The 13,965-nt window shown below is 37.4% G+C and overlaps 1 protein-coding gene across 6 annotated transcripts in view; it reads right to left on the bottom strand.

The window, feature by feature from the left end:
- Positions 1 to 13,965, bottom strand: part of CLCN3 (chloride voltage-gated channel 3) — a 104,292-nt gene that overhangs the window by 10,272 nt on the left and 80,055 nt on the right. For all 6 annotated transcript variants that reach the window (XM_082727280.1, XM_082727283.1, XM_082727281.1 and 3 more), the window contains 2 exons: positions 12,731 to 13,129; positions 6,008 to 6,224 (listed from right to left, as the gene is read on the bottom strand). In XM_082727280.1, coding sequence (XP_082583406.1) covers positions 6,008 to 6,224; positions 12,731 to 13,129 — 616 coding nt within the window. The remainder of the gene's footprint in view (positions 1 to 6,007; positions 6,225 to 12,730; positions 13,130 to 13,965) is intronic.

Below are 13,965 nucleotides of genomic sequence, written 5' to 3'. Positions count from 1 at the left end.
CCTACACCTAAAGGAGCTGGAGAAAGAACAAGAAAGAAACCCTAAGCCCAGCAGGAGAAAAGAAATCATAAAGATCAGAGCAGAAATCAATGAAATAGAAACCAAAAAAACAATAGAACAAATCAACAAAACTAGGAGCTGGTTCTTTGAAAGAATTAATAAAATTGATAAACCCCTGGCCCGACTTATCAAAAAGAAAAGAGAAAGGACCCAAATAAATAAAATCATGAATGAAAGAGGAGAGATCACAACTAACACCAAAGAAATACAAACTATTATAAGAACATACTATGAGCAACTCTACGCCAATAAATTTGACAATCTGGAAGAAATGGATGCATTCCTAGAAACATATAAACTACCACAACTGAACCAGGAAGAAATAGAAAGCCTGAACAGACCCATAACCAGTAAGGAGATTGAAACAGTCATTAAAAATCTACAAACAAACAAAAGCCCAGGGCCAGACGGCTTCCCGGGGGAATTCTACCAAACATTTAAAGAACTAATTCCTATTCTCCTGAAACTGTTCCAAAAAATAGAAATGGAAGGAAAACTTCCAAACTCATTTTATGAGGCCAGCATCACCTTGATCCCAAAACCAGACAAGGATCCCACCAAAAAAGAGAGCTATAGACCAATATCCTTGATGAACACAGATGCGAAAATACTCAACAAAATACTAGCCAATAGGATTCAACAGTACATTAAAAAGATTATTCACCACGACCAAATGGGATTTATTCCAGGGCTGCAAGGTTGGTTCAACATCCGCAAATCAGTCAATGTGATACAACACATCGATAAAAGAAAGAACAAGAACCATATGATACTCTCAATAGATGCTGCAAAAGCATTTGACAAAGTACAGCATCCCTTCCTGATCAAAACTCTTCAAAGTGTAGGGTTAGAGGGCACATACCTCAATATCATCAAAGCCATCTATGAAAAACCCACCACAAATATCATTCTCAATGGAGAAAAACTGAAAGCTTTTCCGCTAAGGTCAGGAACACGGCAGGGATGTCCATTATCACCACTGCTATTCAACATAGTACTAGAGGTCCTAGCCTCAGCAATCAGACAACAAAAGGAAATTAAAGGCATCCAAATCGGCAAAGAAGAAGTCAAATTATCACTCTTCGCAGATGATATGATACTATATGTGGAAAACCCAAAAGACTCCACTCCAAAACTGCTAGAACTTATACAGGAATTCAGTAAAGTGTCAGGATATAAAATCAATGCACAGAAATCAGTTGCATTTCTCTACACCAACAGCAAGAAGAAGAAAGAGAAATTAAGGAGTCAATTCCATTTACAATTGCATCCAAAACCATAAGCTACTTAGGAATAAACCTAACCAAAGAGACACAGAATCTATACTCAGAAAACTATAAAGTACTCATGAAAGAAATTGAGGAAGACACAAAGAAATGGAAAAATGTTCCATGCTCCTGGATTGGAAGAATAAATATTGTGAAAATGTCTATGCTACCTAAAGCAATCTACACATTTAATGCCATTCCTATCAAAGTACCATCCATCTTTTTCAAAGAAATGGAACAAATAATTCTAAAATTTATATGGAACAAGAAAAGACCTCGAATAGCCAAAGGGATATTGAAAAAGAAAGCCAACGTTGGTGGCATCACAATTCCAGACTTCAAGCTCTATTACAAAGCTGTCATCATCAAGACAGCATGGTACTGGCACAAAAACAGACACATAGATCAATGGAACAGAATAGAGAGCCCAGAAATAGACCCTCAACTCTACAGTCAACTAATTTTCGACAAAGCAGGAAAGAATGTCCAATGGAAAAAAGACAGCCTCTTCAATAAATGGTGCTGGGAAAATTGGACAGCCACATGCAGAAAAATGAAATTGGACCATTTCCTTACGCCACACACGAAAATAGACTCAAAATGGATGAAGGACCTCAATGTGCGAAAGGAATCCATCAAAATCCTTGAGGAGAACACAGGCAGCAACCTTTTCGACCTCTGCCGCAGCAACATCTTCCTAGGAACAACGCAAAAGGCAAGGGAAGCAAGGGCAAAAATGAACTATTGGGATTTCATCAAGATCAAAAGCTTTTGCACAGCAAAGGAAACAGTTAACAAAATCAAAAGACAACTGACAGAATGGGAGAAGATATTTGCAAACGACATATCAGATAAAGGACTAGTGTCCAGAATCTATAAAGAACTTAGCAAACTCAACACCCAAAGAACAAATAATCCAATCAAGAAATGGGCAGAGGACATGAACAGACATTTCTGCAAAGAAGACATCCAGATGGCCAACAGACACATGAAAAAGTGCTCCATATCACTCGGCATCAGGGAAATACAAATCAAAACCACAATGAGATATCACCTCACACCAGTCAGAATGGCTAAAATCAACAAGTCAGGAAATGACAGATGCTGGCGAGGATGCGGAGAAAGGGGAACCCTCCTACACTGTTGGTGGGAATGCAAGCTGGTGCAGGCACTCTGGAAAACAGCATGGAGGTTCCTCAGAATGTTGAAAATAGAACTGCCCTATGACCCAGCAATTGCACTATTGGGTATTTACCCTAAAGATACAAACGTAGTGATCCAAAGGGGCACGTGCACCCGAATGTTTATACCAGCAATGTCCACAATAGCCAAACTATGGAAAGAACCTAGATGTCCATCAACAGATGAATGGATCAAGAAGATGTGGTATATATACACAATGGAATACTATGCAGCCATCAAAAGAAATGAAATCTTGCCATTTGCGACAACATGGATGGAACTAGAGCGTATCATGCTTAGCGAAATAAGTCAAGCAGAGAAAGACAACTATCATATGATCTCCCTGATATGAGGAAGTGGTGATGCAACATGGGGGCTTAAGTGGGTAGGAGAAGAATCAATGAAACAAGATGGGATTGGGAGGGAGACAAACCATAAGTGACTCTTAATCTCACAAAACAAACTGAGGGTTGCTGGGGGGAGGGGGTTTGGGAGAAGGCGGTGGGATTATGGACATTGGGGAGGGTATGTGCCTTGGTGAGTGCTGTGAAGTGTGTAAACCTGGTGATTCACAGACCTGTACCCCTGGCGATAAAAATATATGTTTATAAAAAATAAAAAATTAATAATAAAAAAAATTAAAAATAAAAATAAAATAAAAGGCTGCACGTTCAAACAAGTTTGGAAAGCTATGTTTCCTATCGGCCCTGCGACTCAAATAGTATCAACATTTTATAAGTTTTGAGATATTCCACAACAGAGAAACCTCAATTGTATTTAATCCAATACTTTCCAAACTTACATGATCACAAAACTCTTTTTGAGTAATGCCTATAAAACTCCTGATAAAAAGATTTTGGGACACCTGGGTGGCTAAGGTTAAACATCTGACTTCTGCTCAGGTCATCATCTCAGGTTCCTGGGATCCAGCTCCGCAACAGGCTCCCTGCTCAGTGGGCAATTTGCTTCTCCCTCTCTCTCTGCTGCTCCCCCTGCTTCTGTGCTCTCTGACAAATTTATAAAATCTTTTTTTTTAAAAAGGACTAAAAAGATTTTGAGAAATTCTGCTAATTAAAATATAAAACATGGGAAATCTACAACTGACATCTTTAAAATTTACAGACACACTTTCTCCCTCATCTCCTCATTCTCATTTTCTCCTTGCACCTTACAGTCTGGACTTGTGTCTCTTTTCCCAAATAGTTATTTTCCACCTCTAAGGACCCACTATGAACTAGAAGATGCTGACAGCTATCCAGAATTTCACACTCTCCACTAAAAACTATTAGAAATGGCTTCTTTTCTAATTTCCAAGTCATTTAACTTCAAGAAAGAATAAAAACACTTTACTTCCTTACATACTTCCAAGAAAATAAAGACCCAAGAGCTACCATCACAAATGATCTCTTTTCTTACTATATATACCAATGCATTTTCCTTGAAGGATAGAAATAAGAAAAATTTAATAATCAAGGCAATTAAACATATTCCTTTAGAAAAAGCTACCCCCCACCACAAGCTTTCTTATAAACAGGCAGTATGAGGTAAGATTTTAATCAGCTATCCTCCTCTTCTCCCACATTTTGTTATTTTTACACTTTCTAAAAAATATTTTCCTTTCTAATGTCTGTGCTGTTGAAAATCTGGAAATTTGTCAGCAAAGTGAAATACAGTAATTGACCCATACAGGTTTGTGATCAGAGGTGATCATAACTAGAGTGACATTTATATTTGTTAGCACACAAAAGGGCAAACCATGCCAGGCACAGAGAGTAATTCAAAGCAAGTAAAAATTATAACAACTCAGTTTAGCTTCTAACTGAGCCATTTATAATTAAAAGCGCCCTAAAACCCACATAAGTTCATAAAAAGTTACTCCATTTAACATGTACTAAGTTTTCAAACAATGAAGTTTGGAAACTGTTATTTTTCTACTTAAACAACATTAAAAGAAAATAGGTTTTTTTTTTTTTTTTATTACATGTATCTCTTTACCAATTAGTATCTGTGATATTTAATAATTCCAAACTTCCTGGCTTTCATCAAGGATTTTATACCTTTAATAATTTATTTCACATTTAGAGTTATTCTAATTGGTTAGCACAGTGAAAACACTAAACATGGATCTAATTCTCTATATTTCTATTCTTAACCCAATATGGAACAACATATTGTTCAAGAAAATGGTAGAAGTTTAAGGAATCAAAAAAAAGCAGATATATTCTATAAGTCAGTAACAGTGTAAAAACAGTAGCAAGAGATTGGGCTCTAAAACTGGAAAGACACTTGATTCGCAGATTGATGACTTAGTAACCACATGACTAGACATGTTATTAACCCCCTCCGAGTTTCAATTATTACACCTGTCAAGTAGGGATGCTAACACCTACTCTGCAAAGGTACTACGAAGTTAACTGAGAAACCTCAAGAAGGTATTCAATAAACAAATTTCCTTCCCTTTTTTTTTTCTTTTTTCCTCCTTTCTTTAGACAGGGATCATGTGTTTCATCACTCAAATGTCTTGAACGAAATGCTTTTTTTTAAAAAAACCTGCTGTGATTCTCCAAGTGCTTAGTATTTCAACCAGCTTCAGGCAGGGCAGGGCTAAACCATTTAATTTATGCACCATCAAGAATACCCTTTGATTCTCATTTTCAGCCTTTCTGTCTTAGCCTTCAGATAAAACAATGTTCTTAAGTATTTCAATGAGAAACAGCAGTATAAAGGACATGAAGGGGAACAGAGAGAGAATGGGTGGGGAATCGGATCCCAGGGGCAGGGACAGAGACAGAGGGGAGCAGAAGCAATGAAGCAGGAGTACAGCTGTTGAGGCATACTGTGTACCACATCTCCACTTTGTCCCTGGGACATCTGCCAAACAAAACATTTCTACAGTCCTATCCTAGAGAAACACTGGTATCCATGTGTGAAGGACAGAAAAATAAATGAACAAATGTATAAATTTTAAATATATGAGTTTTGTCATAAGGAGTTTACATGAAAGATTTGTGGATGGAAAAGATAGAAAAGGGGAAACAAAAAGCATTTGCTAAAGGAGGATTTTAGCTAACTTACAAATTTCATTTAATTATACATGGTAAAAAAAAATAATGGCTGAAATAGTAAATGGCAAAAATATCTAGAAAGTTATTATTGAACTAGAATGTTAAATTCAAAGAATGAAATACATACAAAATGGAAACATGGGGTTTTTTCTCTGCTCCACAGAGATTAGGTCCACTCTTCCTCTTTGCCACCTCTGAAGTGTTCCTCACAACGCTACTTTACATTTTGGCAAAGATCTGCCAGTTGACGATTTTTTATTCTTGGTAAGTGCCAGTCTGATCAATACTGATCCTGTATGTATAACCACACTAAAAAGACAGATTTTCCCACTTGGAAAATGACTTAAACTCTCCCCTAAGAACTGAATATGAATTCCACTAAAAAGTGTCAAAAATTCTGTGAGGCAAACTGATTTCTTCCACCAGACTTACCCATTGTGAGTTACAAGGCACTGCCTCAGGCCCAGCTTCCGGAAAATATCCACCACAATCTCCATCGGGGTGTGATCGGTCACGGTGAAAGGGCTCATGTCAAGGATGCTCCGAAGCTTCAGGGGCCGAGGGCTTTCCGCTGGAAGAGACGGGGTGTGCTGTGCAAAACACACGCGGGAACTGCCCACAATGCCTTCTTGTTTCTTCCTGGCACTTTCTGAAGAGACAGAGAGAAGACCCAACGTTAATTTGTGTTAAGGGGAATCTGCTTAGAGACTTGAAAAAATAAACAAATGTATCCCATGACTTCTGGTCCCTTCATTTTTTTCCTACCTTCTTAACCAAGAAAAGAATTAAGTGAAAACTGATACAGTAATTTCTTATATTGGACAGGACTAGAATACACCAAGAACAGAAGTGCCTGGGTGGCTCAGCGGTTAAGCCTCTGTCTTCAGCTCGGGCCTTGATCTCAGGGTCCTGGGATCAAGCCCCACATCGGGCTCCCTGCTTGGTGGGGAGCCTGCTTCTCCCCCGCCCCCTCTGTCTGACTCTGCCTACTTGTGATCTCTGTCTGTCAAATAAATAAATAAAATCTTTAAAAAAAAAAAAGAATACACCAAGAACAGATCATCTTCATGCAAGGAAGATATTTATGATCTATCAATTTTCTTTTCTGGGGCTGAAGCTATTTCCTAACTCTGAAGGACAAGGAAGCAGGAATGAAATATGGTTTTTGAAAACCTGCACAAATTAGAGCATGGTTTGTTACAGGATTCCATCATTAAGTGACAGCTGTCCAGGCTATTGTCACTTATCCTAAAAGGTGGGACTACAGACAGTTTCGTTCCTGATTTGACTATGCTGTATATACTCCACCCCTGTGAATTAGCTAGTTCTTTCTCTAATGTTAAAGTTCAATTTTCTAAGTGAATCATGAGCATTAATAGGTGGGTTGAAACTACCACTATGCACATGATGAACACAGACTTATTTTTCAAGTTTTGTCTGTAAAGTCTCTGTTAAGTTCCCCTCTCGGTGTGCTCTGCTTCAAGTGCTTCTGTTTGCTGCCAACTTCCACTCCGACCTTTGACAGTGGTAGACAAGGAGTGGTAAATGGTAAAAAGGCAAAAAACTGCAGAACAGAGACCACAAGACAAGAAGGGAAACCCATGAAATGGAGAGAATACAAAAATAAATAGCTCTATGTTTGTATTTTGAGTTTGGATGTATTCAAAACTGTGTTCACAAATCTGCTTTTCCTATATTGTACATACTTTAAACATGAATTTTGTTACAAAAATATTTAAGCCAAAATAATAAGCATCAGTCCTAGACTGAGCAGATAAACATATGCAGCTTATAAACAAACACTGCGGTTCTTTTTGCTCCTCCTGACCTCTAAAGCCTTAAAGCCTTATTTAACTTGTGCTGGAACATTCAGGTAGGAAGACACTAAGTGAAGTTCTAATTACTACTTACTAAAACACTTCAAAAGCATGATAAAGGCATAGAAAAGAAGAAAGCCTACTGGCAAGTGATATAAATGATTCTTTTAAGATGTTCCTTGGGGTGCTGCTGGGTGGCTCAGTGGGTGAAAGCCTCTGCCTTCGGCTCAGGTCATGATCCCAGGGTCCTGGGATTGAGCCCCGCATGGGGCTCTCTGCTCAACAGGGAGCCTGATTCCCCACCTCTCTCTCTGCCTGCCTCTCTACCTACTTGTGATCTCTGACTGTCAAATAAATAAAATCTTAAAAAACAAAAAAAAAAAAGATGTTCCTTAAGTTTTCTTTTTTTTTTTTTTTTTTATATTTTATTTTATTTATTTGACAGAGAGAAATCACAAGTAGGCAGAGAGGCAGGCAGAGACAGAGCAGGAAGCAGGCTCCCTGCTGAGCAGAGAGCCCGACGTGGGACTCGATCCCAGGACCCCGAGATCACGACCCAAGCCGAAGGCAGCGGCTTAACCACTGAGCCACCCAGGCGCCCGTTCCTTAAGTTTTCTTAACTCACAGAAGCATCTGGCTAATGACCTATGAATGGTGGAGTATAAATACTGTTAGCAGGACAGATGCTGAGTTAAAACCAGCCCTACTCATCAAACTTACTTTAAAATAAATATTATACCATCAATGAAAATATGCTGAGATTATTTAAATAAACATTTAATGATAGAAGTTTCAGAAAATTTTAGAAAAAGTTATTAACCTTATTTATTTGCGTATTGTAATCTTCTTTGATATACAAGGGACAAGGCTAGTGAACACACATCCTGATTTAAATTTGTCCTCTATATGAATACAGTAACTATTTTAACAGGCATCATTTATTGAGTACTTACAAAGTGCCCAGGACATCTGCTAGGATTGCTTTGCTTTGTTTGATAAAAAATAATGCCATTTATTCAAAGGCTTTTAAAGCAGAAAATATAATAGTTTTCATTTTCTGATACGATTCAGGCATTTTTTTTTTTTAAGTATGCATGCAAAATAGAGTTACACTTCCAGGGGAATGGAAATGGTTCTTATCTAACATAATGTTAAACATAAAATGTCTGAACGTGATCACCTTTCTCCCCCTAAAGTTCTATGTTTTATTATTCTTGTTCATGTTAATACACTCTCAAGGGCTTAACTTCTCACAACTTATCAACAAAGACACACAGGCTGTCCCCTTCATTTTTGACTATGTAAAACCTGGTAGTGATAGACTACAAAAGCATTCCGCATGGATCTAGAAGTCTTTCAACACTTGTAGTAATCTTAGAAAGCAAAAAATCTCTAAATCTGTAAAATGGTGTTTCAACTAACCAAGCAGTATAAAGTTTACTTTAGCTATTACAAAGAGATAAACAAAAGACAAGTCCACTTACTGGCAATGCATATTATTTTACAAACTCATTTTAAGGTTTCTAAATGTTGCTATGGAAAGGGGAACCTTTAACAAATTAGCTCTCCTCAGTACGCAAACTAAAGCTGTATTCGGAAAAAAGAATCTTGAGGGGATAGGAGAAAAGTACAAATAGGGGAGCAGCCCGTCACTGTACCATGTACCTTCCTATTGTGTTCAATATGTAAATGATATTTGAATTTTCATATACTAAGAGTCCCCCTGTAAAACTTATGGGTATTACATAAATAGAACGAACAAGTGTACTTTTTATACCTTAAGTTGGAAAATAGGAAAGACGATTCAATTCACATTTTGTTAAATATGCTTCATTTTAAACAAATCTATAAAACATTCAGCCTCACTCTTAATCTTGACATAAAAATGCAGGAAAAACGTCTCTCCATTTAAACTGAACTTTAACATAGTAAACTATCACTCACTGCTGGTGGGAGTACAGGGTATAATCTACTGGTGTGATGTGAAAATATCTTACAACATTACAAATGCACCTACTCTCTGATCCAACAATTCCACTTACAGTAATTTTTGTACATTTGCACATAGGCAGAATATTGAATATGTGAGATAATCAAATATAAAAGGGAGCTATCTTTATAACAGCAGAAAATTGGAAACATCTTGAATGTCCATCAGTGAGGAACTGATTTTAGAAATCATTAGGTATCCCAATGGTATGCCTACTTAATGGAATATTGTGTAGCTTTAAAAGAAGAGAATGAAGAAATTCACTGGGAAGATGTCCAAGAAAACATTGTCTAGTGAAAAAAACAAAAAACAGGGGCGCCTGGGTGGCTTAGTGGGTTAAAGCCTCTGCCTTCGGCTCAGGTCGTGATCTCGGGGTCCTGGGATTGAGCCCCACATCGGGCTCTCTGCTCAGCAGGGAGTCTGCTTCCTCCTCTCTCTCTGCCAGTCTCTCTGCCTACTTGTGATCTCTGTCTGTCAAATAAATAAACAAAATCTTGAAAAAAAAAAAAAAAACACAACAAAGTACACAACACCACATATTAGATAGCATGACAATTTGTTTAAAAAGAAAAAAACCATATATACTTACTTATAGAAGTATAGAACAGTATCTACAGAATACATAAGAAACCAGAGATGGCTGCCTACAGAGAGTTAAACTGATAACTATGAGGTCATAGGTGAGAGACATTTGTCACTGTATAATTTTTTTTAAAGATTTTATTTATTTATTTGACAGAGATCTCAAGTAGGCAGAGAGGCAGGCAGAGAGAGAGAGGAGGAAGCAGGCTCCCCGCTGAGCAGAGAGCCTGATGAGGGGCTCGATCCCAGGACCCTGGGACCATGACCTGAGCTGAAGGCAGAGGCTTTAACCCACTGAGCCACCCAGGCACCCTATGTCACTGTATAATTTTAATCTTCTTGATTTGAACTATGTGAATGCACCATCTATAAGTAATCTAAAATTTTTAAATAATGAAATGACATACAAATGCAGAGTTTATAAATTATGGGAAAACTGTACTTTTAAAATCTGGAGTTTTCCCATCCCTGGGTATGGTATACAGTTTACCTGTTACTCAAGCATTTTTTTGTCTTTCATAAAATATTTTATATAAACACATATAATTACATAATTTATATATTACACATATATACAAAACCTCATGTACAGGCCTATTTCTCTCATGGAAAAATGTAAACCTTATAAAAATATATGTAGGTAAATATTTAAGGTGTGTCCTAAAAGTCATCATATGTGAAACATTTCTGATGACATGACTGGTTATTTCACATGTCTAAAGTATACCTACTCCCCTTAAACTGACATTATCTGCTATCACAATATTCTGTTTCAAGATAGTAATAAAACTGAAAAATATATCCATACAATCACAACAGGATTATGAGTAATTCTTAACTTTTAACATTTTTTTCTTCTTTAAAAACCCGTGTTTTCCTTTAAATTTCTAAGTAAATTCAGAAATTCTGACCTTTTTCTTTTCTTTGGCTGGCTACCATTAAAACCTAAAGAATCTGAATCTACACAATGAAATTCTTCTCTGTGAGTTTGGCCACAGTAACAGCTTAGAAGCTAAAACACTAAAACACAAGAGCCAAGTCTAGCCATACATATTGCCCACTCTCGGCAACTATTCTACTACCTACAGCAAAACTTCAAATGACAGGATTGCTAGTCTTTAAAAAAACTCTTCCAAAGCTATAGCCTTTTCCTTAAATAGGACATTCTCTGTAGGCCCTTTTGTTTTATTTGATACTTTTTTTTTTTTTTAAGATTTTTTATTTATTTGACAGAGAACACAAGTAGGCAGAGAGGCAGGCAGAGAGAGAGAGAGAGAGAGAGAAAGGGAAGCAGGCTCCCTGCTGAGCAGAGAGCCCGATGCAGGGCTCAATCCCAGGACCCTGGGATCATAACCTGAGCCGAAGGCAGAGGTTTTAACCCACTGAGCCACCCAGGCGCCCCTTGATAGCTCTTATAAAAAGAGCATTTCCATTCTGATTTAAGAAATACTCCCGTAAGTCTTCCCTCTTCCAATGGCACAAGAATTAAATTATTTTACAATCCTTTTGCAAATGGCTATAGAGATAAGTTGTAGAGGATGTGATCACAGGACCAAATGCTTAACATTTTTGGCTCAAGGTCCTCCACTGAAAACTCGGGAGTATGAAAACCACAGCTTGATGAAAATGTCCTTTATCACCTTTGGGATTTGGGGGAAGAGTGGGAAAGGAATCAGGTTGTATAGAAAAGGCCTTATTAGCCTCCTCATCAATACTTCAGGACTGTAAGATGAGGAGAAAAATAAATCTTGGAGGAACACAACTTGTTTCCTCCTCATAAAAGTTTAATTTATCTCCAAGAAATAATATAATATGGCTAATGCCTTTCTTCTATATTTGCAGAAATATCAGCTCAAAATACAATACAACTTATATATAATTTTCAACAGCACTTGACCAAAATAAAATTTCAATTTTTTTTCACTTTCAAGCAGATATTTTATGTTAATATTATAAACCTAAATCCAAAAGCTGGAAAAGGAAAACCTGTGAATCTAATATGAAACAAACTATGAAAATGAGATTTTCAATAACTTGCATTTAAATAAGCTAATATTAAATATAAGAATGTATTTAGCGGGAGGTCCTGGCACTTGCTAAGGCCTTATCTTATACGCTATTATGAACAATATCAACTTCACAAGGTTTGTATCAGCGGAAAAAGAAAGAATCTGACTTCAATCTCTGACAACAATGCCGTATCAAAAGATAAAACTACATTTAGTGGGGAGCCTGGGTTGCTCAGTCAGTTAAGTGTCTGCCTTCGGCTCAGTTCACGATCCCAGGGTCCTGGAATCGAGCCCCACACCAGGCTCCCTGCTTAGCAGGGAGCCTTCTTCTCCCTCTCCCTCTGAATGCCCCCTCATGCTCTTTCTAGCACACTCTATCTCAAATAAATAAAATCTTTAATAAATGAAAAGATTTCTTTAAAAAGAACTGTACTGACATATCATACTATTTTAAATTTTATTTTCACCTCATTCATCGAGAATGTCTATCTATTCCAATAAATATAAACTGACCCAAAAAAACTGTACTTAGTGGGGAAACAATTTAGATGCATAATTCCTTTCCTAATGAATGTTAAGACTTTCAGGGACATAAATAAAATACACCTCTCACCTCCACAAACCCAACCTATTAAATATTACTGCTTTCCTTTTCTTGAGAAATCTATTATAAGTCTATATATATCTAAATATATGTAGACTCCAACAGATACAGATATAGATAGATTTATGTGTGTGTATTTTTTAAAAAGGGTACCTATTGCAATTGTCAGGTCTCGTCTGAGGGCAAATCCCACTAATCTTTGAGATTCTTTTGACATTATGACAGGAAAGCCATTGTAGCTGGTTTCATTAATCATGTTTTCTATATCATCCACTGTCATATTGTCCTGTGTCAAGACGGCTAAGGGAGGATCATTCCTTCGAGGTCTCATGACATCAGCAGCCAGGGTGGTATGAGTGAATTCTTCTTTTGCATCCAAGAAAGGGTATCCATTTAACCGGATATGCGCTTCATAAATGCCCTCCCTACCAAAAGCATCGCCAACCCATTTACTGGTCATAACAGCAGCCATAAGGGGAACAATGTATTCCAAGCCTCCGGTAAGCTCAAAAACAATAACCACCAGGGATACAGTCATCCTTGTCACACCACCTGGAAAAAAAATAAATAAATATATAAGCACCACTGGTCAAGGAGGACAGGGACATGTTAATGGAATTTTTGTACTAGGCATTTGAACATGAATTGTAAATAAAACTTAGTGAAAAGGATTATCATCAAAAACTGCTACTCCTCGGGGCACTTGGGTGGCTCAGTGGGTTAAAGCCTCTTCCTTTGGTTCAGATCAGGTCTCAAGGTCCTGGGATCGAGCCCTGCATCAAGCCCTGCATCAAGCCCTGCATCAAGCCCCGCATCGAGCCCCGCATCGAGCCCCGCATCGTGCTCTCTGCTCAGCGGGGAGCCTGCTTGCCCCCTTCTCTCTCTACCTGCCTCTCTGCCTACTTGGGATCTCTGTCAAATAAATAAATAAAATCTTAAAAAAAAACAAAACAAAACTGCTACTCCTCTCTTAGGACAATTATCACTATTTTAATAAGATCTAGAGAAACAATGATTTTCTTTAGTTAACATAAAAGACTATTAAAATAACATTTCAAAACCTGTTTACTTCACAGTACACAGCCGACCAACTAAAGCAAGCTTGTCATTCTGGTTTATTGCTATAGCAAGGACATAGTTTCACTCTTAGGAAAGCTGATTATTAGAATTTGGTGAAGCATGTAAGAGCTACCTTTTATGCCACAGCTGCCAATTTACAAATTAAGTTCATATGTGGGTAGAATATTAACTTAATACACATCTCTATTCTGTATCTTTTCAAAATGAGTAAAATATTTCAATGCCTTGTGATTTCTGTTAATAGGGTAATATCCCCTCCCTTAGAAAACTCATCTATCTGTTTACCCAAATCATCTACCCAAGTAGAT

The sequence above is a fragment of the Mustela nivalis genome (genome assembly GCF_964662115.1).
Source record: "Mustela nivalis genome assembly, chromosome: 4".
Taxonomy (NCBI): domain Eukaryota; kingdom Metazoa; phylum Chordata; class Mammalia; order Carnivora; family Mustelidae; genus Mustela; species Mustela nivalis.
This window is presented reverse-complemented; position numbering and strand designations above follow the sequence as displayed.